A 23,763-nucleotide genomic window follows, 5' to 3' on the forward strand; every position below is an offset into this window, starting at 1 on the left:
AGGAAAGCTAGACCCTTGCAAGTCCGCGGGAATGGCTTGGCCAGCATCATAGGCCTAGATCGACGCGGGCATCGACTGCAACAACACCTCCATCTCCACGCGCCGGAGCTTCTCCAGGTCTCTACCACGCCCGCCGCAGCTCATGCCGCCAGCATGGCTGCGGAAAACACCCCCGACGAACCGCGTACGCCTGCGCGCGACCCTCAGCCCGTCGACAAGGTAGCCAGCGAAGCGAAAGCCAGCGCCGAGCACGACTCCGACGACGAGGACGACGAGGTCGAGGAAGAGCCCAAGCTCAAGTACAGCCGCCTGACAAGGGACTTGGGGCCCGTCTACCGCAATGGCGACGCGACAGCTACCTTCATGGTCGCGGGGGACAAGATGGTACGATCATAGCTCCATGCTTCACGCCCACGACAGGTGCACGCTGCCGAGTGAATGCTAAGATTGTACCTAGATAGTAGGAACCCACAATGGCAACATACATGCGCTGAGCATACCCTCGTTCCAAGTCCTCCGAACCTACAACGCGCATCCTGCTGCTTCCGTCACCGCACTCTCCGTATCGCCTCTACTAGCTTCCCAGCCCTTCGTACCTACAGCTTCAGACCTCCGCTCAGCAGACCAGACCAATGCATCGACCAGACGAACCGATTCTCCAGCAGGCAATGCATCCTCACCTCGGACGCCGCGTCAGGCCCAAGTGCCATCGACACCTTCCAATCAGATTTACATAGCTTCGTCATCTATCGATGGGCACGTATGTGTGTCTTCACTCATCGACCCCAAGGATGTCACGCTACGCAACTTTGGTCGCCCTGTACAGGCGGTGGCGCTGTCGCCTGACTACAAGAACGACCGCTCATACCTATCGGGAGGCTTGGCTGGCGAGCTTATCCACACAGTCGGAGGTCCAACGGGTGTGCGTTCCAATGCCAACACCAGCTCAGCATCGCAGACAGCTCAAGGATGGCTTGGAGCGATAGGACTAGGCGGGCACAGTGGAAAAGATACCGTTCTGCATGCAGGAGAAGGTACTATAACCGCCATCAAATGGTCTCTTTCTGGCAAATTTGTAGCCTGGTCCAATGAGCACGGCATTCGCATCATGCGCACCGATCTTCACCTCGATAGCGCTGAGTCCGAATATGCCTGGAAGAGGATTGGTTTCATCGAAAAGCCGAACCGTCGAATATGGCAAGAGATGGCTGGTGTGTGGAAGGCGCGCATAGAGTGGATTGACGATCGATCGCTTGAGTCTGACGACGATGCGATATTGAGCATGAACGGACATCACCTTGCCGATAAACCCGAGGCCACCTTACCACACAACCGCTCACCCCAGGCCACCAAGGACGCGAAGCCTCCGAAGAAGTTCGAAAAGCTCATCATAGGATGGGGGGATGCCGCATGGGTCGTTCACATACAGCCAGGTGGAGCTGGCGTCGGCCGCAACGTCGGTGAGAGATCGATCGGAAGCGCCGAGGTGGTCCATTTGTGCGTCCCTTTTCTCCTACTACCTACGTCTTGCTAACTAGATCTAGCCTTCGTTTCGACGACTGTATTGTTTCTGGCATTTCGCTCTATACCCCTTCTTTGCTTCTTGTTCTTGCATACCGGACACGCGACGACGATGACAATCCAGTCTCTGGGCCCGACACAACTCCCAGAGGGGGGCGACACCGTCGCACAAACGGTCTTTCTCCTGAGCTCAAACTCATTGATGCCGCGACCTCGGACGAGGTTGAAGTTGACTCTCTGACCGTCAGCCGATTCGAAAGCTTATCTGCTGCGGACTATCATTTGGGCACGCTGTATGTGCCACACCCCAAGACGATGACACCTGCACAAAGAAGTGCACTGGAAGCCATTGGTGGCGGGATATGGGATGTTGGCGCTGCTACCGCTCGCATATTCAGCTCTGGGGCAAGTGTGATGAACCTTCCCATCGGTTCTGATAAGCCGCCGTCGAGAGCGCCTTCCATGTCATCAGCAAGCGCTGGAAATGCTGCTGGCTCAATATCGGGCAAGCGCCAACAACAGGCACACCCAAACGCTGCAACCGCGGGTTTGAAGGTCTTCATACAGAGCCCCTATGACTGTGTACTGGCCATAAAACGAGAGCTGTCTGATCACTTCCAATGGGAACTCGAGCATGAAAACTACAAAGATGCGTGGGAGCTTCTGGAGGACCATCCCGAGATCATCGCGTCCGTGTCCCAGGCATCGTCAGACGGCTCAGATGCAGGTACCCCAACAAAGCAGCAGGGAAGCTTACACGAGTTCTTTGCCGATGACAGCGAATCTCAAACGACGCTGTCTGCTACAAAGGCGAACCAAAATTCTGCAGTCGAAAAAGAGAAGCGTCGTATTGGAGACCTCTGGGTACAACAGCTTGTTAGCGCTGGCGAATGGAAACAGGCAGGCAAAGTTGCTGGTCGCGTACTCGGCACCTCCACACGATGGGAACATTGGGTGTGGAAGTTTGCACAAACGAACCACTTCAACGAAATCTCACCTTATGTTCCAAAGAAGCCCATACAACCTCCACTACCTTCAATGGTATACGAAGTGATACTGGGCCACTACATCATACATGATCGCATACGCTTCAAGCATTTGCTCGAAGATTGGGATCCTGACCTGTTCGACATCAACAGTGTTATTGAGGCAATCAAGAGCAAACTCTCTGCCGGCGACGTCACGGAGGATTCTATCGAGGGCGACATACAAGGTCGAGACTGGCGGATATTGCAAGACGGTCTTGCGAAATTGTTCCTTGCCAGTGGTAGGCAAAGAGAGGCGCTACGCTGCTACATCCGCTTGCAAAATGCGGAAGCAGCAATGACTCTAATACGAGACTTTCACCTTGTAGAAGCCGTACGCGACGATATCCCGGGCTTCATCATGATGGGCGTCTCGAAAGAACAGATGAAGTCTGCGTCCACGAAATTAGAGGAGCTAGAAGAAGCGTCAGCGGAAGCCATCGACGTTCTCGTAGAGGAGGGCTGCCGGGGCACCATTCCCGCAAGTGACGTTGAAAGCCAACTGCAAGCGAAAGGCCCGTCGTTCAGACCATTCCTACACTTCTACCTACGAAAACTCTGGAAGCCAGAAACGCATGAGCGAACAGCCAAGACAGCTAAAGAGAGAGTGGCTGAGGATCGTCTAGCAGCCGACGGGAAGCTCGTTGCAGAAGAATTCGCGGATCTCATGGTGGAATTGTTCGCAGAGTACGATCGACCGCTGTTGATGGAGTACCTGCGCAAATCTCAAAGTTTTGATTTGAGCAAAGCTACCGCGGAGTGCGAGAGAAGAGAGTACACTCCAGAACTTGTGTAAGTCATTGGCTGTTGGCGCTACATCACTTTCCACGTTTGCTAACCTACTGTAGGCACATCCTCTCCAAGACCGGTCAAACCAAACGTGCTCTTTATCTGATCATTGAGAAGCTCTCCGACGTTAGCTTCGCTATTTCGTTCGCTAAAGAGCAAGATGATCCCGATCTTTGGAACGACTTGCTGGATTTTTCTATGGATAAGCCCCACTTCATCCGCGGTTTGCTTGAAGAGGTCGGAACAGCAATCGATCCAATCAAGCTCGTCCGCCGTATCCCTGAAGGCCTGGAAATCGAAGGGCTAAGGGATGGCATTGGTCGCATGGTGCGTGAGTATGAAATCCAACACTCTATATCAGAAGGTGTCGCAAGAGTCCTCCGGGGCGAGGTAGCAGCCGGTATGGACACGTTGCGTGCCGGTCAGAAACGGGGTGTCAAGTTCGAAGTCATGCCCTGTGACGGCGCGGGCCACGAAAAGCATCGCCATGCAAAAGGGCAGATCGACATTGAGTCTAAAGGCATCGACCCAGTCTCCGCGGCAAAGGCTACGGCTAAGGCAGACAAGAAGACTACTGCGGCATCTTCCACAACTAACGCACCGAACATCGACCCCGCCCCCACGGAAGCTCCTCAAGGCGAGGCACCGCCTGGCCATTGTGTAGGCTGCCACCGTCCTTTCACGCTTCCTACTGCCGAAGAAGAGACCGCCACCGTTGAGGGTGGCCCTATGCCATTGTCTCGCGACACGCTCGTGGGCTTTGCATGTGGTCACGTTTTCCACCTCACCTGCCTACTACCCAAGACAAGTGCCAGTGCCAGTGTTGCAGCTGGTCTACAACAGCAGCTCGCCACCGATGCCCAGGAAAGTGGTGGTAGATGGACAAGGAGTGTAGGCGCAAAGGTAGCGCATGCTCATGTCATCAAGAGTGCAGTTGGCCGGGGGTGTGTAGTATGTCGCGAGAAGGAAGTAGTCAGTGAAGAATGAAGATGATAGATGGTTGGATTGCTCGAGGCGGTGTATATATTAGAGATATTTGGACATTTGGACAGTACGGATGTGTACTGGGGTGAACCACATGCTGTAACATTATATGACAAGTGATAGGCTTACGAGCGGAGCATTGCATTGAAGGCGTCGGAAGCCACTCACACGACTACGTATGTATGGGAATGTTGAATCAGCGTCCAATCAAACTGGGTTTCGACATTGTAATTCTGCCTGCTCTGCTGCTATCAGTCATTTTTGTTCGTCTTTTTGGGAAGTTTTGTCACATGGATCGATGGCTGCGCTACCATGGGCAAAGGGCGTGGAAGAGCACAAAGCTAGCCAGATGTCTCATAGTCCTACTCGACGATGTTTCCTGAAAAGGAGTGTTGGAAGAAGCTGTTGAAGACGGCGAGAAGGGCGCAGTGACATGCATGAGGGTGAGGGGTATGGAAGGGCGCGCACTTGACATCCTATCAGTATTACCAAATTCACGTGATGGACATTCTATCTGAACTGCACATCCGTGGATATATGGCTCCACATAGGTTGGAGATACTCTCACACACAACGGTCAACTTGGTAGAGTACGGACGATGGCATGCCCGCACGATAAGCGGGGTTGAGCCTATCAGATGCAGGGTGAAGCTCAGCGTCGCATTTTTTTCTGTCTTCAACTTCACACAAATGCTGCAACGATCACCAGAGCTCGATTGTGAAGAAGCACTCCATCGCGCTCACGACTTGGGGTTGTTCCAAGGTTACTGCCAGCGCATGTGTAACAACAGACTACCCTATACCCAAAGGAGTATCGGTGACGCACTAGCTAACGCCGGTGAATCTCCGGATGGTCAGTTGTTCGCATCAACACTCCAACAACCTCCCGTTTGCGCCTCTCTGCACAGCCCTCCGCAGCCTTCATCGCTGGAGAGGATGATTTTGGCAAGAGACCCGCGACTACGACATGGCATTTGAGGTGTCGTATGATCTCGAGAATGAGCAACAATTCTGGGATGGTGAGCGTGCCTGGCAACCCCACCAACAGCAGCCTCGACTAACACGCTACACAGAACTCGACGATATAGTCTCGACGCGCTGTCACCAGCACGACATTATCGACAACTCCCTCCGATCCTTCCTTAATGTTACCACCAACTATAGATGTACGCATCTCCGACCTCTGCCATGACCAGTGTTGACCACGATTAGCCGAATACCTCCAAACCGATTTCAGCGTTGCCAAATGCATATTTCGCATGCTCGAGGGCGAACTCTTCGCTTCCAACAAGGAATATGTGCGGCGGCAGATAATATATTGCCTCTTGCAGGTACGTTGGCGCATACCTTGGCCTCTGGCCGCTGGCTGAGCAAGGCTGACGAACATGATAGGAAGACGATAACCCTACTCTCCACATAGTCGCCGCATTCCTCCTATACGATGGCCGCAATAGCAAAGATGACGACATCTTTGACATGATGCACTCGGAGGGCACATTTGCTAGACTTGTTGAGTTGGTACAGACGCAGAGCGTGCAGGAGGAGACTACCGTGCATCAACTACTCCTCCAACTGCTTTACGAATCTTCACGAGTTCAACGATTGACGTGGGACGACTTCGGTATGGCAACAACATAACTAGTTTTCCTCTCCCCCAGAGCGACTGCTGACCCTGGATGTGTAGCGGCGGTGAATGACGCGTTCATCCTCTACCTGTTGGAGATCATAGAAGGTGCCTCTGATGATGCTGATGACCCTTATCACTATCCTGTGATACGTGTTTTGGTACGTCTGCAGACATATTCCATCGACTATTAGCTGACACTGAGACAGCTGGTTTTGAACGAGCAGTACCTTGTGGCCTCCACTAGCCGTCATACCGACGGCCGGCCTGGCATAACGAACAGGGTCATCAAAGCTATCTCGACGCATGGCTTGACATACAAGACTTTCGGATGCAATCTGATTCTCCTTCTGAACAGGGAGTCGGAGACATCCCTTCAGCTTCTAATTCTCAAAGTGCTTTATCTTCTGTTCGGCAACCCTTCTACTGCCGAATACTTTTATACCAACGATCTTCATGTCTTGGTCGATGTCATTCTCCGGAACCTCATAGATCTACCCCACGACTCAGCCGCGGCAAATGCATTACGACATACCTACCTCCGAGTTCTACACCCCATTCTTATGCACAGCCAGATCAGCAAGCCACCTCACTATAAGCGTGACGAGCTACTGCGGCTCCTTCATCTACTTGTCACCAGCGGCAACCATTTTGCACCCGTTGACGAGACTACCGTGCGACTTGTGAACCGATGCACCAGTGTGCACTGGTTACAGCCTCCAGCTGCTGCCGCTGGGGACGGCTCGGCCAACGGTCATAGTACCACACAGTCTCCAGTTGACCATGTGGCGAGTGGTCAAAAAGAGTACGCGCGACGAGCGCTGGGCATGACCGTGCAAGGTAGCAGCGAGAGTTCTACGAGCGTCTTGGAAATTGCAGGCCACACTGCGCAACCTGGTGTACAAACGCCGAGTATGTCGAAGGTGGCGCAGTAACACATTAGAATGTTCGGGGGCTTTGTTAAGCGACAGGCGTCTTGCAGTCATCATTACTGGTTACGTGGAGTCTGGAAATGTCCTTATCAGCGATTACAGATATCCACACATCAGTGGGGGCCTTTGCATACTTGCATGGACGGAGTCTGGGCATGTCTAGCGTTCTGTCACTGATCATGTATCTGGTTTCACTTTACGATCACATCGATGTCGTCGGGTGACGCGTCGCTATCATCGATCTTGCTTGTCTCTAATGTATGTCATCAAACTGCTGTCATCTCCATCTACGTGATTGACGTAGCGCTTGAACAAGCAGATTGAAGTCTTGGTCGTGAGTCCTGAGCCACAGATTCCGTATAGCCAAGCAGCGATTCACGATTTAACTGTACATGCGCATCCAGACGCTTCACCGTCATATGACTGTTTCTAGCCCAAATGCGAATCCGATCTAGACTATAAATCTGTCCTCACTATACCGATCGGCATTGCGCAATGCAGCCAAGCTTGCCGCGCTACTTGGTATATGTACATCGACATCATGTACCTGCTCCCGAAACAGGAGACATCAAATGCCACCAACCACCTTCACGCATCAATATCTCTGGTGCGACGACCACGCACGGCGTAGTGCCTACCGGATACAGATTTCGCGCCGATGCCAATCTAATCATGTACCTTGGAGACCCTGGGCCCCGCTCTCACCGCAGGATGAGGTGCCGCGACAAGACGAGCGGATTGCTTGGCCTCCCGCTATATAGATGAGCCACAGCCGCTGCAAGTGCAATGCCAAGACTGTGAAGGAAGGTCAAGACGGAACGAGGGAATTCTGCATCGCTTGTTTGGGCTAAGGCTTGCTTGTTGTCTATCCTCGAGGGGGGCATGTACTTCTCGGCTTGGGCATTCCGGTGGTAGCTCAGCAGGTGTATCATTGTGGAGGTCCATCAGAGCCGCTCTTCTGGGACAAGTCTTGGAAGTTGTGCTAGACTTGTTACGACTTTGGGAATCTGGTTCGCTTTCCATTCTACCGAAATGCCAAGAACGTAGACGACCGCATCGAAATGGCATCGACGTTGATCAGCAGCATACAAGACTACCCCAGAGATGCTAACATGACTCTCATCTCTTCCCCAGATGCGTTGGTGGTCAGTGTGACTTCCGCTCAAAGCGCCACGGCCATGTAACTACCCCGATTTTCCCCCGTTACATCGCCCGCCATGGCACGCATCTTGTGTTCCACAGCAAAAGCTCTCTCATCCCGTTTGGGACTCTACTAATTCTGTGTTTTCCGGCTATCTGTTCGGGTAACATTGCACGCGTCCGCCGAACGTACCAGATTCACAAACAACTGTGGAACCAGCGCAGCGTACAGATGACCACACCTCCCAGCATACCCATTACGAACCAAATCATCCAATATCGTGGTCCCCAAGTGCCAAGATACCGGAATCTCGGCCCATGCGTTTCGACCGCAAGATCAAAAGGTGGATGCGATAAGTGCGGTAATGCAGGGATGGTCTTAATCATCCCAAGATATTGAGGCTGGTCTTCAGCCTCCCACCTGGCATCTGACTAGTGCTTCTTTGATGCGAGATGGAATGCAAGTGATGGAATAATACTGCTATGGGTAAATATTGCGCATATGCGCAAGGTTTTACCGGCACCCCACAGGCATCTGCTCCTTGCTGCAACGAAGCAATGCCTTGAACCTGGGCGTTGGCACTCTGGGTGGGCTTGCGTGCATTCCATTCTTGGGCTGACGACGTCGGTGTTCCTCTCCGTTCTGTTCCGAGACGAGACATCAGTGGCCTACGAACACGGGTGTAAGCATGTGCACATTGCCAATATACCGTCTCCAGTCTTTTGAGTACCTGAGATACTACACATTCCTTAGCAGGACGAAGAATGTGTGGCCTTGCGTCGTCCCAAGACCCGGTCTCGACCACGGAACTCGAGCGCTGCCAACGAAAAGGTTCGATGTTTGGCTATGTGTCACCACCTCAACGTTCGGTACCACAGAAACGTCAGGAACCGGCCATTGTTCTCGAAGCACAAGATCGCCTGGCCAGAATTTGCGCATAGATGCTGAAAGCTACTACAGCGCATCGCGGGCTTTGTCGATCGATTGCTGCCATTCCGATGCAGTGGTAGACCAAAGGTGGCTGAGTACATTCACGACACACCACGCCAACGAGAATGCGACACGTCCATGTATGTCATCAAGGAGAATTAGGCACCGGCCCAGCTGCCTTTCCCAAGAAGACATAGTACGCTAACACTGCCTTCGAAGCAACACTAACGAAGTCGTACATGAGCGCTTCTAAACCTTCGCACCGCGGAACTTACTCCTTCGAAAATGCGAAACGCAGCTTCTGCACATCGATCAAGTTCCAGATTGCGATCTTCACAGAACCGGGATCTACAGGACGTGCTTTTGCGGAAGTTCAAACTGCCGAGCCGGAACAGTGATCAATTTGAACCATTGCGACGGGACTTGATGATGAACTCGTGATGTGTGCACGTAATTTGAGGGGTTTATCTTGTCCGTGGGGCGCTTACAGCGTGGCAGCCCAAATGTGACGGAATGGAATGGTGTGGAAACTTGAGCAAGTGGAGCGGTGAAGGACCGCGCGGGACATCTGGATTCTCGGAAGCAGGCGGCGCGCTCTTTCTAGAGTAACATGTCCAGACGATGTATCACAATCGATGATGAGAGTCAAAGTTGAAAATCATGGTTTTGGTTCTATGCGTTATAGCTCGTAAACTGATGCTCAACCCTGATCGAGGGAGCTCCCTGCGCCTACGTTTGCCTTGGATCGTAATTCAAGACGGAAAGTTTTGGTCGGTGGGAACCCTCGATGTCCTCTGTGAAGAAAGTCTAGCAGAAAATAGTACCGAAAGCGGCTGAACATGTATTGAGCCCAAAGCAAGAAATGAAGAACCCTTTCGCGCTAAGACGAATGTAAAGCAGTCATAACCTCGTTAGGTGATGCTCCAGACGCCTTGCAGAAAACACAAACAAGGAAATAACACAAATATCAAGCCACCGAGTATAGGGGAAGCTGCTAAACCATCCTGCCAGCATCATTTTGGGTGTCAGAAGAAGTACGCAGTGAGCCTGCGTTGCTGGGCACTCGGGTAGGGGCCTGTGATAGAGGGTCAGGTGAATTGGGGTCACTGGCCCTGCGCTTCTCGGTTGTCTCAGCTTTACTCAGTCTGCGCGCGATTGCCTCCTTCGCATGTTCGCCGTTGTCGCATGGTAGATACCACCGGGATACGGCCATGCAGATACATGAGAGCATCAGGTTGGCACCGGACCACATCTGGACGGTGATGTAGGTGTTGTATTGTGTGATGAGATGACCAGCAATGACGGGACCGGCGAGAGCTGGGATGGCAGCAAATGTGTACATCATACCAGTCCAGTGACCAAGCTTCTTCTTTGCGAAGTGAGTAGTGCCAGGCGCGGTGTAGGAGCAGTTGAGAATGTTGCCGATGGACGCAGGAGGAAGGCCGATAACCATGCCGGAGAAGATACCGAAGACGACGCAGAAGGCAATAGCATCGGTCTCTGATCCAGCTAGTGTCCAGAGAACCAGTGTGAGCATAGATGCGGTGAACTGGGAGCCGATGTGCATGTTGAGGGCGCCGACCTTGTCCGAGAAGTGAGCGAGGAGCATCCGTCCGACAGTCGAAGCTCCGTTCATGATGACTAGGAGCCAGAAGGTTTGAAGGGGTTTGTCGGTCGTGTCGGCAGGGCTTACTGATGAGCCGGTACGGTCGCGGGTGCCAAAGCCACGCACTGATGCCCACTACACATTGTTAGCTACAAGCATGAGAAACAGTGTAGGAATACTGACCTCTTCAAGGTTGAAGAAGACTGGGTAGAAACCAAAGAACATAAAGGCCACGGCTGCAGTGAACCAGCACCAAGCCTTGTTCTTGAAGGCCTCGGTATCGAACCAAGTCCTCAGCTTGCCCCAACTCTTCGGCTCGTGGTGCTCGTGGGCTGGGTCTGGAGTGCAGAAGATGAAAGAGTAGATGCAGGTCACTGAGGTGAGAGTCGCGACATAGCGTACTGCATTGTTGAAACCGACCGATTGAATCAGGAAGCGGAGCATGCTGGGGTAGATCACGCCTGCTACACTGGCACCGCAGGCGACATAGCCTACAGCTAGACCTCTGCGCTTGGGAAACCATGTTGAAGCAACTGGGAGAGAGTCAGTACAGGCAATTCACGGGATCAATCACCACTCACCTTGAGAGCTGGAGACAAAGAAGGTTCCCATGCCCAAGCCCACTACGAGGCCTTGGGTTGCCCAGATTGGACCGAAGCTTCCAATGGCCTCAACATCGCTGGGGTGTGCGACAGAGAGCATGAAAAGCCCAAAGGGCACAAGGAAAGTGCCACAGCCGATGACTTTGCGTGAGTGCCCCGCATCCAAGAGGCGTCCAACGACGTTGGAAAGCAGGAGCACAATGAAGGACTGAGTCGATCCGATCAGGTTCAGTTCGAGCTGGTCAACACCTCGCAGTGAGTGGCCCACATAGTACGAAGACCACGTGCCGTAGGCGTTGACAAGACCCCACGAGTTGAACATGAGAAAGAAGCAGCCCAGCAGACAGGCATAGGCACGCCATGACTGCGGCCAGTTGGGTTCGTCAAGTGTGTCAACACTGGCATGTCGGGATTCGTCTCGCATCGAATTGGTCGCAGTTGGTGCTTCGGAGAGTGGCAGCGTTCCTTCGCTGTACTGCCGACTCTCCTTGTATGAAGATTTGGTAGGTGGCATGTTGGCGGTGTTTACTGAAGGTGCGGGCCGTGAGGTGAAGGTGGAAGGAGCGATCAGTTATCTGAAAAGGTGTTTGACGATGACGCGATAAGATGCTCAACACGGATAGCACGTGTTGGAGGGGAAGCGCTCAAATGGACGCACTGGTGAAAAGGTACGGAAACGATCAACTGTCAAAGCGGCGGAGATGAGGGTATAAGTACGGTACTCATGTGGAAGCAGGCATGGGATATGGGGAACGAGCCCAAGGCTTAGATTGATAGAGGGTTCTTTTACGGCTCCACTTCGTTAAGCACGCGCGTAACCCCCATGTAGAATGTGGCTGGCTCCTCCCATAGTGACGTGGTAGTCAAACGGGTCGTGTAATGGGGCAATGGCAGTAGCAACGCACAAGCAACGCAAGGGTGCAAGCCCAAGAGAAGCCAAGGCAATACGGGCGTCTGAACTCCGCCGGCAGCAGGGTATACTTCATTACTCTGTTAGATGGTTCAAATGCCCGGCGGCCCAAAGGTTTAGTGCGCCGCGTTAATCCGGTGTGAGAGCGATCGGCGGTCGTGGATTCTCCGGAGCATCTCGCGTTTGGACTTCCCCACGCTTACTCGTTGTCGTGAAAACATGCCAACCATGCCGGCTCCAAGGGAGGCATGCTTTGTCTCTAGTGACCTCATTTGTTACAAAGCTGGGCATCGCCACCCCTTCTTCCTCAACGTGCGTAACAACAAACGGGATTGGAACGCACTGGGCAAGACTACCACGGTACGTAGACGCCGCATGCCCTATCCCACAACCGCGTGTGCGGATGTCGAGATTGCTCATAGGCTGTGCGTTCTTGGCTTGTTCCACCAAAACGAAGTTGCCGGTGGGCATAGACATCTGGTAGGCGATTATAGGGGTTGAGGCGCCTGACAAGGTTGGGTGAAATAGCGGAGCGGGCCCTCGACCCTTGGCGTAGTATCAGCGGGCGAGATGTGATGAGTGATGAGGCTCGATTGGGTCGGCATGCCAAGAATGTGCTCGAGTAGTGATGTACGAATTCCGCCTTGGCCGGCCCAGTTATATTGCAAGGGTCAAGAATGAGTACTCTCGCGGTGACACCGCTGAGAATGCTACGACTCTGGGCAGTCTCTCCAGCAAAGCGGATGCAACAGCCGACGGTCTGAGTGAAAGCACGCAAGCCGGTCCATAAAATCGGCGTTGCAAGCTCGGCGACACTGCCGACGAGGGTTGAGTGTTAGGCGCAACATGTCGAGTACATGACAGGCAAGTCGCGCTAAAGTTGGCAGTGTAACAAGATCAGCGGGCCGGTGCGGTTCGTTGCTTCGTTATCTTGAGTTTCAACACAGCCACAACCGCTTCAGAGGTATGCCCAGGGATCGACGGCTAGGGCGTTTTGCCAAGTATCAACACCCACGCTGGCTTCGATGCTTGCTTCTTCCCGCCGCCGCGATGAAGCCGTATCATATTGAGAGGGTTATCAGACAGTGCGGGTGTGGCTGCAGCAAACTCGTCACCGTGCCTTGCGATGACTCGTTTCAGCCACGCGCAACTGTCGGCGCGAATGGCCGCTGGGGTGCATTTTCTGTTGACAGACGACGCGCGGAGGGTGGATTCGAACGTTCCGAAAGAGCATAGACGGAGTTGGGGTAAGGAAGCGGAGGAGGAGTCAGGACTGGGGATCAGCGACGCTACCTCCAGAGAGTTTGCTCTGCCAAGCCAGGTGTCGGCCGTGGCAATTACGCGTTCTGGCAACCCTCGCCCAGCATCGACCCGATCCAGCGTCGAGACGAGCCCCAGGCACTATTTCTAATCAGATCTGGAAACAAATCCAAGCCCGACATCTTCCTAGGTCTGTGCAGATCTCCCCTGTCGGGAGGTGCCCAAGAGCCGAGAAGAAACAAAGAAGCATCCCGCGCAGAGCTGCGCTGCACATTACGCAAACAACAACGACAAAAGACAATGTTATCTCGTCTCAGACTTCTTAGTCGTGTGGTTTGCTAAACGTCTGATGTGCATTTTGCCACGGGAGCGGTCAATTGGTAGCTTCACTCCGCTGTGACGGCTAGTTTCTTGTAATGATGGCGAGGTCCATGCTGAGTTCCCGCGGACTCCATCAACTACGTCAGGCGCGTTCCACAAAAGGCCCATGGGGACGCGGACTTTCGAAAACCGGGGACTTCTTTAACGTTCTCACGAAGTTCTTCCGGAGCCGGACGTTGAGCAGTGGATATCGTCATGCGTAGTACTCTGCCGTGTCACTACATGGTGCCGCAGTCTCTCCGCACAGCGTCCCCATGTCATGATTCAGCTGTTGAGGGTTGGTTGACATTCTGGGTTGGTTGGATAAGGCATCCGCGTGTCGTCCGATAAGCAGCTTTGACAGCGGCTGCGGCGTTAGGCTTCGATCGCAGCTTCACGGGTAGATACTCGGGGGTTCCAACAGGTTCTGACTGCCGACAGTCTTCGCCTGTTGTTGTCAGCGGCGGCCGAACATGCTGGGTCGCTACCCAGGTACCGCACGGTGATGGATTTGCGGAAGCGCGCCCATCCGGAGTCTCATTCAACAATCGACTGTTCAATGAGCTGGGATCACCTCTCGACAATCTCGTGTTCATACTCTAATCTGACAGAATCCATTATCTGGAATCCATTAGTCCATGTTTTGTTCGGTGCGGGCCAGCAGTCAGGCTCCCGGTACTTCCACTGTGCATAGTGACGCCAAGCCCTCCACTGAAACGAAAACTCACTCAGAAAATATTCCTGTCCACTCCTCTCTTCCGAACCACCCACAATCCAGCCCCTGAAAGTCTGTTTTGGATGCTCAGCGATAGCGCTGTGGAAAAAACAAGCAAATACGAGCGGAACGCCACGGCGAACGAAGGGAACGAATCCTTGTGGCGGCATGCAGTTTCCGTGTGTCAACGTCAGGCCACTTGGAGAACCAAGTCCGAGACGCGATCCCGCACCCACAAAGTCGCAGATTCGAAGCGAGGACCACCAGGGCGGAGCGGAGAGCGGAACGTGATAAAATGAAGAAGAGATGATGTTGCGATACCTGCCTCAGATCATTCTTGTCATCTGCTGGGCACAACTGGGCAGGGCCGAATCGCCACGTTGTTAGAGCTCCGACAGCTGCTCCGTCTTGGAAACGACAAGACGGCACCCAAGGCCGACAGCCGCCGCATTCCATGTCGAACACCAGTTCGAGTCGAGCCGCCACACATAGCGGGCGTCGAGGCGGAGCGGAAAGCCCAGCGCCGCTCGTGGCGTTGAGTTTCGAGTCGCGCGAAAAGGGGTTTCATGCGGCACGAATCCACGACTCGCAAACATGTAATATTCGGGCACACATGTCAGCGCAGAAGATGTCTGAGCAGTGTGCAGAGGCCTTGGGTTGGGCACTGTCGTGCTTTTCTTCCAAGACTTGGTACCTAAGGCAGCTCAATGCGGCGGGCAACAAGCAAGGAGCGTCAGGCATGCCCATGGCTATGGTGTCAGAGCGCAGTCCCCGAGAGTACCGCGAGATCCATACGGGCACAATAAACTCAATCTTGGGTTCATCAAAAGGTACCCTCAGGTAGGTGCGTCCGCGGCGCAATCAAACGTCCCGGGGGTAAGCATGGTGTCTCTACGAGACCAGCAACTGAAAACCAACACCTAGTCGGCATTCAGCACCAAATGTGACAACAATAAAATCCCACCGTAGATTATATCAGAAGTCAGCTAAGGCAGGCAATGTCTGCTGGGAGGCCTATCGTAATATACGCCAGGTAAGGGAGGCTCCTTCAAGGGCAATGAGAAGTCGCAAATCCGTGACTAGTGTCCTCTTTCCTTCAAATCAATAGTCTTTTCCTACGTCTTCGCCGAGTCCGTTTTTCTCATCTCATAGCGACCTGCAGTCATGTTTTCGCGTACTCAGACACACTCACGCCACCTTCGGGCAAATCCGAGCCAACTCACAATGTTGCCGTTCTCTCCGGGCGAAACCGCTAACAAGTCCAGAGACTATCGGAGTCAATCTGCTTCTTCACGATATCCACATCCATCGCCTATCCGAGCATTATACGTGGATATGGACAGCACATACCTAGCAATACGTTCGGAGTTGCACGTGTGCAAGTACGCAGGGTCGAATGAAAGGTGTTGAGGGGACCCGAAACATCGCCGACCGACGCGCGTATGATTACTTGAGGAAAACAAGACGCTGACAAAACGGCCAGAAAAGCCGCGATTTGACCAAGAGTGCGCTCTGAAGACAGAGTGAGCTTTGGTGGATATGTAGGTTAGGTGCGTAATTCCATCCTGCCACACAATCTATTTCACGACGTATTTGTCTTCACGTTTGGTCGTTGTCTTATCATCACGTTGCTACATTAGAGAAGCTTCAGATGAATTCCACGTTCAAGTTATGGAGTGGTGAATTCGCGAGACCATGTTGCGTTCACTTCACCAACCAGGATGCCGTTGTAACAAGAACGAAATACATATTGATAGAATGGAATCTAGCACACCACGTCGCCAGTGGAAGTCTTCATGTAGAACGGCTGTCATTGCTCTAGCTATAAATACAGTTCGCTAGACGCTACCTTCAAAACGCCATGCTCCGGGGATCAAAGATTACTATGCCATGTTTGCAATCAAGAAGAGCAAGAATAAAAAGACAAACCCCCCAGTGCCATTGGTTCGGCGCATGGAGGCAGAGCTGCAGATGGCCCATGACCAAATCGCTCGAGGTAGAGTCATGACCAGGCGTGCGCCGTGACTCAAACGCCCTTGATAGCAACGGTGCGCTCGCTGTTCAGCTTATCCGCATTCCGGTCGTGGCTCTCCTTCTTGCAGTCCTCGAGTCCGACACACTTGTGGTCCTCGAGCATGCGATGACGGCTGCAGTGTCGGCCTTCGCAGAAGCCGCAGTCGCCGACGATGGGCTGGGCGCGGTCCTTGCAGTCCTTGAAGGAGCAGCGGACCTTCTTGGGGGGCATTCCGCCGCGCAGAGGGAGGGCGAGATGGAGGGTGGAATTGGGCCCGATGGCGTAATCAGCCAGGGTGGTGTCGGGTGACGAGAGGTGCTTGCCGGCGTGGACGATGCGCAGGTCCGAGGGAGCGGAGAGGTTGGTGCGGAGGGCGAGCAGAGAGCGCAGCGTGCTTATGGATGTATTTGAAGGGATTGTGAGGGGAATTGCTGTGCACAGTGTTAGCCCTTGCCGTGACTTCATGATGCGCCTGGTTCCGAGCCTCGGAACGGTGGCGGCGACGACTTACTGTTGCTGCCGGACACGGTCTTGACGAAGATCTGCATCGTCTCCTCGGCTTCCGAGCTGGACGAGCTGATGCTGCTGATGCTGGACGAGCGGCGCATGGTGACGGTGTAGAGACGGTGTAGAGAAGGTGTAGAGACGGTGGTGGAAGCAGTGGTTTGGGAGAGTTGTGAGGGAGCCCTGGGTGAGGCTGGGGTGCTCGGCGAGTAGTGATGACGCTGCGGCGCGGCTAGATAACGGCGATAGTCGACGGGGTAGAGAACAGCGTGTACGATAGGCGACAAGGTGCGTGGTATGACTAAGAGTGAATGGTTCAGCAGCAGCAGGTGTGGGTGATAGATGGAGATCAAGCAGGTGAAGGTGACGCAGACCGCTTCTTAAAGAAAGGCAGATGGAGCCCCATGCTGTCACTGGTGCCTCCACGGCTTGGTCCGACCGATGGCACTGCCAAACTGTACACGACTCGAGCCGATATGCGTTCGCAGCGCGTCTTTGCCTCCCCGATGCAGGGCGGCGGCGACTAGCCGAACTTCTTCCATGGTATTCCATATCCATCACCATCACCAACCTCTCACAGTCTCGCCCATCAACCCGCTGCTTTTGTCGCCAGTCTTGCCTTTGCCAGAACAACGACGTCTCACGTGTCCGATGCGGTCGTGCATATACTCGCACCCCATCCCTCGCCCGAGTTGCCTTTTGCATGTGACACGTATCGCGCGTCCGGTCTGTCTGCCACTTGTGAAATGCAATCTAGATCGCGTCTCATGCATACCCTCGCTTGTTGCCGCTTTCAGACGTGTAACACGTGGACGACAGCGCCTGGCATTCTGCTGTGCCGGATGAGGCGTTGAGCCCGGCCTGCGCCAGTGTTTACGATTGGCCCTCGTCGTGGCGCGTGCATGACGGCTATGCGCTGTGTGAGGCTGCACGACTATCGTCATAAAACAACGACACGCATCCTTGGTGTTGAGTATCGCCGCCTCGCGTCGATTGGACATGCTTCGTTACGACATATGCACAAGGCCTAATGCTCCGACTCGCTGCGGCCCTGCCGTTGATCATCTGGAGTCATGCAATCATCCGCCCATCATCTATCGTCTGTGCCACTACCGCTTGGATCGGTGCGCGGTCGGAACCTTGGTACTGGAGACACGTCCATCGATTTGTACGCCTGCATGGTCAAACACGTCCAAACATGGGCTTTCCCCGCGCATACGTTATTTCCGTCATGTCACAGCATCGCCGTTGCTTCTAGAAGCGTTTCACAATCTTCTGCACCGCTTTAGAGTTTGTACTTGTGCATCTTGGCTTGTTCGGCGTGGCAACTACCGCCTTACACTAAATATCAATACGCTACTAGTATACACCGCTTCCAACACCCGCCTACAACATGCTCTTAGGGAAGTCCTTCATCGCCTGCCGTACGCCCAAGTCACTGAGAATCTCCTCGGTACCTCCAAGAATAGCATCAAACTTGTACGTGCGGTGGAACTGCTCAATCACCCGGCCCATACCACCTTGCGTAATTCCGCGACCTCCGAAGATGTTGACGGCTTCATCTGCAATCTCGTGTGCAGAGCGAGTGGCGAACGACTTGAGTAGGCCAATAGGTCCACCAAGCAGCTTCGATTGCTGAGCGTACGACATGTGCGTCATCTGGTAGGCAATAGATTCTAGCCATGCTTGGTTGGCCTCGACATGTGAGATCATCTTTGCAAGCCTGGAGTATTGTCAGTAGCGTTCAATCGGATTTAGCTCCAGCGGTGCAAGCAAGGTAAGGTAGTGAGGTCTCATCCGACGGATGCACTGGTGGGACAAGAAGCTATCTTTGGAGGCAATACTCACTTCTGACGGATGGTGGGTTGCTCTATCAGCTTCTTCCCAAAGACAATCCGCTGGTTGCACCACTTGAGACACTCCTCGACAACGGTTCGCGATTGTCGGATGACGGCGCATGCCATCATAAACCTCTCGTGATTGAAGTTGGACATGATAACGACGAAGCCCTGATGCTCTTTGCCCAACAGGTGGTCTACTGGTACCTTCACATCATTGAACTCTACGTATGCGGTGCCGGCGGTGGTGGAGTAGCTCGTCTTGATCAGCTTGGTCTCGACGGCCTCGTCGCGCTCGATGAGCAGGACAGAGAAGCCCTTGTCGGTCTTGCAGCCTGTGACGAAGTAGTCGCTGAACATTCCGTTGGTGATCCACTTCTTTGTGCCTCGTACGATGTAGTGCTTGCCGTCTGGCGTCAAAGCCGCAGTGGTCCTGATTCCGGCGACATCTGATCCCGCAAAAGCCTCGGTAATGGCTAGGCACATCTTCTTCTTGCCGCTCAGCACCTCGTTGACCACACGCGTCTTCAGCTCAGATTCAGGCATCCACTGCAAGACGGCTGTCAAGCTGATGGTCATGCCTGCCATGTTGCCGTCTTGGAAGCCACGCGCGTTTGCGCGTACACCTTCCTGCGCCTGGATAAGGTCATGGAGGTAGTCAAACTCTTCGCCCTTGACAACACCCATCAGGTTCTTGCCGTGGAGATGCTTTCCAGGTCCTAGGCGCATAGCTAGCATGTCGTTCGCGGCCATCTTGTCGATCAACTCCTGGCTGATGTATGTACCATCCTTCTCCTTTTGTTGCGCCTCGGGCGTGACGTGTGTGTCGACGAACTTGCGGACCTCCTTCTGCAGCGCGCGATGGCTCTCCTTGAAGTAGGGACTCTTGAACTGCGGTCGCAACCACAATGGCTCCGCATATGGCACTGGGCTCAGGTCGCCAGGCTTTCCGACAATCACCTCAGACTTCTCGCCCTCGATGGTGCCGATGCACAGCTCCTGGTACTTGTCAAGGACCTCCTGTCTGTGTAGGTTGTAAAACGCGGTCGTCGCATCTTGGCCGGCTACTTGCTCGAGCACGACGGAGCCACCAGGGTGGGCATCGACGAACTCGCTCAAATCGTAGACTTTGTGGTCGATGATGCACCAGAGGTCTTCGGGCGTGTTGTGCGATGCGACCGAATCGCGGGTGAGGGAGGCGTGAGGCATGTCGACGGTGTGTGGGAAGGAGGCGATGGGTGGAGGAGGAAGGTACAACCTGGTGCGTGGCAAGAGGACGTTTAAGGGACCGTAGGACGAAAGGAGAGCGAACAGCAGACGCGACTACATTATGGGTCTCTAGACGTTTGGCCTCGGTCTACGAGATGAGCTAGTCCTCTCCGCGCAGCGCTCCGTCTTTGTGTGGAGCAAGAGCGCCTGCCTGCAGACAACGTCTGGGGAAGATGCCGAGGCAGAATGTAATCGCCTCTCCAACACCGCCCATTGGCTGTAGAAATATCGCGGCAGTCCAGCGGCAACCACACTTCCTCTGTTCTCTCTAACTGCACCTTTGTTTCTTAGGTTTCGTCCATGCGACACGCCACCGACTGTGCTTGCAACTTTAGCTACTCACAGCCAAAATGTTGGTCACATATCCAGAAGCTCGATTGTACAGCACAGTCTTCACACGCATCCATCTCTCGACATTGTGCAACGCACTAAGGAACACTGTATCGTTACCCAAGTACCTCTATCTAGCCGAGTTGTTAAGTGATTCTCCGATTACAAATGTACAGTAAACGTCAAGACCTTAGTGAGCTTAACATGGCTGTGCAAATACTAGTCGCCTCTGGAACCTGTTAGTCAATTGATCACTGCCACTAGATCGGCCATTGTGCCATCTTCCAAGACGCGATCCGTGGGTCTCTGTACGTACTTTCATCTTGAACTTTTTTGCGATCTGGTACTGGCAGAATCGGTATCACATTTTCTTCTTCGCAAGGAAACACTATTTACACGACGACTTCACAGTCCATTTTGCGTACTGCGACAACTTCTGTAGAATCCTCCGACCAATGTATTTGGATTTACGAGGCGGGTGCAAAGATGATCATAGACGTCGGAGATCGCGCCTCGATGGAGGGCCTCTATTACATTTCCGTATCCCTATCAAACGTTTGCATTACCTCCAGCCCCGCGTCATACCGACAAGAACGTATCTTCGAAGGGAGTAAGTAGAGTTGAGGCGTAGCCACGTGGCTCAGAAGGATAATGACAGGCCACCAGATATCCGGTCGCAGAAGAGGCGAAATGGAGTATTGTAAAGACTGCATTGTCAGTAAGGTCAACACACGGTCCTGATCACTGCTGTTCTGGCATAACTCGCAGAGGTGCCAACAATGAGGTCGTTTGCGATAGGACATACGAGGCACACGTATCCACTGATTTCCCTTCGGGGACATTCAAAACAAATAACCTGGTCTCTTGCACTGGATTGTATCATTAGCTCCAAAGTCCGCAAAGCGTCTTATAGATACGAACCAGTCACACATGGCAGTGATGAATGTTTTGACGGATAATCTTAAAGGTTGCTATCAGAACCCAGAGAAAAGTCAGTAGTAGATGCCGCAACCCCATCTTACCTATTCCCCGTCGACAACCTCCCCAAGTCCCATGCATCTCCCTTTCCCTCCCACCATACCAAACCATGTTGTTACCCAACAGATCGTCGCCCTAAGAAAATTAGTGTTGGTGAAAGCAAACCCATCCGCGTCGTGCCCCTCACTCCTCACCCATCTCAACAGAAAAAAATGTTTGCCCCTCCACCCCTCCTTCAACATCCCACTCAAAACACCCCGCCATGCCCCTCGTTTGCTTCCTCGTTTGACCTTCTGCCCTCTGCCCCTCCAATAGTGCCGTAATCGACAACGCTTTGCTCAACTTGCCCAATCTGGTAACGTCACGCTGTCGCTCCCGACGCTGCGCGAGTGAAGGGCGTCATTTTGCCGTTTCTGCCTCATACATACGTCCTATCACTTTATTTTCGTCGCAGATTCAACATCCTCGAGATTTCCTTGACTAGAAGCTGTCGTGTGTCGAAATCGCGATAGCCGTTGTGCGTTCTCGCGCCAACGCATCTTTAAGTTTGGCTTGATCCACACATTCGCATGGACACTTTTAAATCGAGCAGAGTGCACAGCAACCGAGAAAGCCAGTTCTGAAATTTGCGAGTCTTCTCTCGCATATGCATATGTCTAGATGATGACTCAAATATGTTGAAAGGGCAAGTGCATATATCGACTTGGTCATGAGAAGTATAATATTTGGGTATCTCTCGTGTTCATACCACCGACAAACAAATATGTCTACACGTCTATAGCAGCTCCTGAACATCGTCTAATCGTCTTGATAGTAATCTATAGTCGTAAGCGAATTGGCTGTCGCCCTCATGCGCCGTCTCAGCCCTCGAGTTTCGCCAGCGCCTTCCTCAGTTCATCCTCCCTCTTCCCAAGCACAGGCAGACCTCTATCTACACAAGCTCTCTCGAGCTCTTGCTTCCCGAGAGCTGCCCATCCGCCATCGCGTTCAATCAACTTGTCGTCCGTCTTCAAATACTCCAACTTCTTCCTGACATTGCGCTGCAACAGGAACTTGGGGGCTGTGACAGGAAGCCAGTCGAACAGCGCCGGATAGCAGTCGAGTTGTGCGGCGGTAAGCGAGAGTTCAAAGAGTGTCATCTCGTTCCAGTTCTTCGTGGTGACTGGCATGACTTGTCCACTCTTTGGCAGGGTTACAGAAGGCGTGTCAGAAGATGTGCTGCCAATAGGTGGTCGATCCCTGCTCATCAGTCGCATGGCGTCTAGAGCGATCCTTCTTAGCCGGTCTTGTCGCTTGTCTTCGCGCTTGCGTAACGCGCGCTGGACCTGCTGGGGTATCCGGCATGCCTCTGGAATGACGGGCGTGATGTACATAACAACGAGTGGTAACCACTCTCCAAGTAACAAGACCAAGAAGCCGAAGGCTGGCAATCTCAAAGTGTCTAGCCTACTCCTTTGCACAATCTGCCATTCCGCCCTTGACAAAACCTCGGTTATATCTTTGTTGGGTGTTTGAGCGGCCTTTTGGCGCAGCGTCTTTGCAAGTTTGGATGTTTGCCGGACATGCGATATGCCCGTTTTGTAGAAAGTAAGGTATGCGCGACCGGCGCGATATAGCCACTTGACGACGTTCTGGTCTGGTGTTCGTGCGGGAACAGATATATCGGGGGCGTATGTGAACGGTGGTGGGTTCAGTTTCCCTTTCGCTCGCAGTGTGGGGACGGTTGTGGCTTTCGAGGTGGGTGTTTGCGCGGGAATGAGAGGGGGGGACTGAGGCTTTCTGGGAGAAGTTGTCTTCGTGGGTGTAGTCGTCTTGGTTGCTTTGGCGGGAGAAGGTGGCATGGCCCCGCCATATCCTGTGGTTTTCACCGGCGCCGCTGTGGATGAGGCATACGCCCTCCTTTGTGTCTCCCATCGTTTTGCAAGAATCCTCCTCTGTGTGGTATTCCTCGATCCATCATGCCACGTCTGACTTCCTAATGCCGGCGCAATGGCACGCATGTGTACACCGCGGCGGCATTGTAGGTTTGCGACGACACCATTCAATCGCGCCGGTACGACCAAGGTAGAAAACATCAGCAGTGGTTTCCTGATCGGGTGGTTAGGGACGTGACTCTGCGAATGCTGAACCAGCCGCTGAGCGAGGGCGGGCTCTAGTGGTGACGTTTCTCATTCGTAGGGAAAGAAAAAACTGGGTCAAGCTGATCCCTGTCCGCGCGCCTCCGCCACGCGACACGATGTCATCACACCTCGTGTTTGCACTAACTCGACTTGGTAGACTAATGGCTGTCGTGATTGCATGATGTACACTTAAAGTCGTCGCTATGATGTTGAGCAATACAGCGAAATCTGAATGATTTGAAATGTCCTGTCTATGCAGTAATGGACGCCACATTCCTTCGTCAATTCCACCACTGGCTGCGCCTGATCGT

The 23,763-nt window shown here is 53.3% G+C and overlaps 6 protein-coding genes across 6 annotated transcripts; 2 read left to right on the forward strand and 4 right to left on the reverse strand.

Moving 5' to 3' along the window:
• Positions 1–153: 153 nt before the first annotated feature.
• On the forward strand, positions 154–4,322 carry J4E86_009618 (uncharacterized protein; the record flags this gene model as incomplete). The annotated part of the gene is made up of 4 exons (XM_051450122.1): positions 154–384; positions 458–1,497; positions 1,545–3,338; positions 3,395–4,322. 4 exons carry the CDS (start codon positions 154–156, stop codon positions 4,320–4,322), a joined length of 3,993 nt encoding a protein of 1,330 aa, XP_051298510.1.
• Positions 4,323–5,286: 964 nt separating this feature from the next.
• Positions 5,287–6,878, forward strand: J4E86_009619 (uncharacterized protein; the record flags this gene model as incomplete). The annotated part of the gene is made up of 6 exons (XM_051450123.1): positions 5,287–5,338; positions 5,393–5,485; positions 5,532–5,650; positions 5,712–5,940; positions 6,004–6,104; positions 6,153–6,878. The coding sequence occupies 6 exons, from the start codon at positions 5,287–5,289 to the stop codon at positions 6,876–6,878; spliced, it is 1,320 nt and encodes a 439-aa protein (XP_051298511.1).
• Positions 6,879–9,940: 3,062 nt separating this feature from the next.
• J4E86_009620 (uncharacterized protein) lies at positions 9,941–11,668 on the reverse strand (the record flags this gene model as incomplete). Its single annotated transcript, XM_051450124.1, has 3 exons — positions 9,941–10,687; positions 10,736–11,085; positions 11,134–11,668. The coding sequence occupies 3 exons, from the start codon at positions 11,666–11,668 to the stop codon at positions 9,941–9,943; spliced, it is 1,632 nt and encodes a 543-aa protein (XP_051298512.1).
• A 4,757-nt stretch (positions 11,669–16,425) lies between these two features.
• J4E86_009621 (uncharacterized protein) lies at positions 16,426–17,021 on the reverse strand (the record flags this gene model as incomplete). Its single annotated transcript, XM_051450125.1, has 2 exons — positions 16,426–16,844; positions 16,925–17,021. The coding sequence occupies 2 exons, from the start codon at positions 17,019–17,021 to the stop codon at positions 16,426–16,428; spliced, it is 516 nt and encodes a 171-aa protein (XP_051298513.1).
• A 1,282-nt stretch (positions 17,022–18,303) lies between these two features.
• J4E86_009622 (uncharacterized protein) lies at positions 18,304–19,964 on the reverse strand (the record flags this gene model as incomplete). Its single annotated transcript, XM_051450126.1, has 2 exons — positions 18,304–18,640; positions 18,766–19,964. 2 exons carry the CDS (start codon positions 19,962–19,964, stop codon positions 18,304–18,306), a joined length of 1,536 nt encoding a protein of 511 aa, XP_051298514.1.
• Positions 19,965–22,192: 2,228 nt separating this feature from the next.
• On the reverse strand, positions 22,193–23,173 carry J4E86_009623 (uncharacterized protein; the record flags this gene model as incomplete). Its single annotated transcript, XM_051450127.1, has 1 exon — positions 22,193–23,173. One exon carries the CDS (start codon positions 23,171–23,173, stop codon positions 22,193–22,195), a length of 981 nt encoding a protein of 326 aa, XP_051298515.1.
• Between the last annotated feature and the right edge of the window lie 590 nt (positions 23,174–23,763).

The sequence above is a fragment of the Alternaria arbusti genome (genome assembly GCF_024043155.1).
Source record: "Alternaria arbusti strain BMP 1465 chromosome Unknown scaffold_18, whole genome shotgun sequence".
NCBI classification, from domain to species: Eukaryota; Fungi; Ascomycota; class Dothideomycetes; order Pleosporales; family Pleosporaceae; genus Alternaria; species Alternaria arbusti.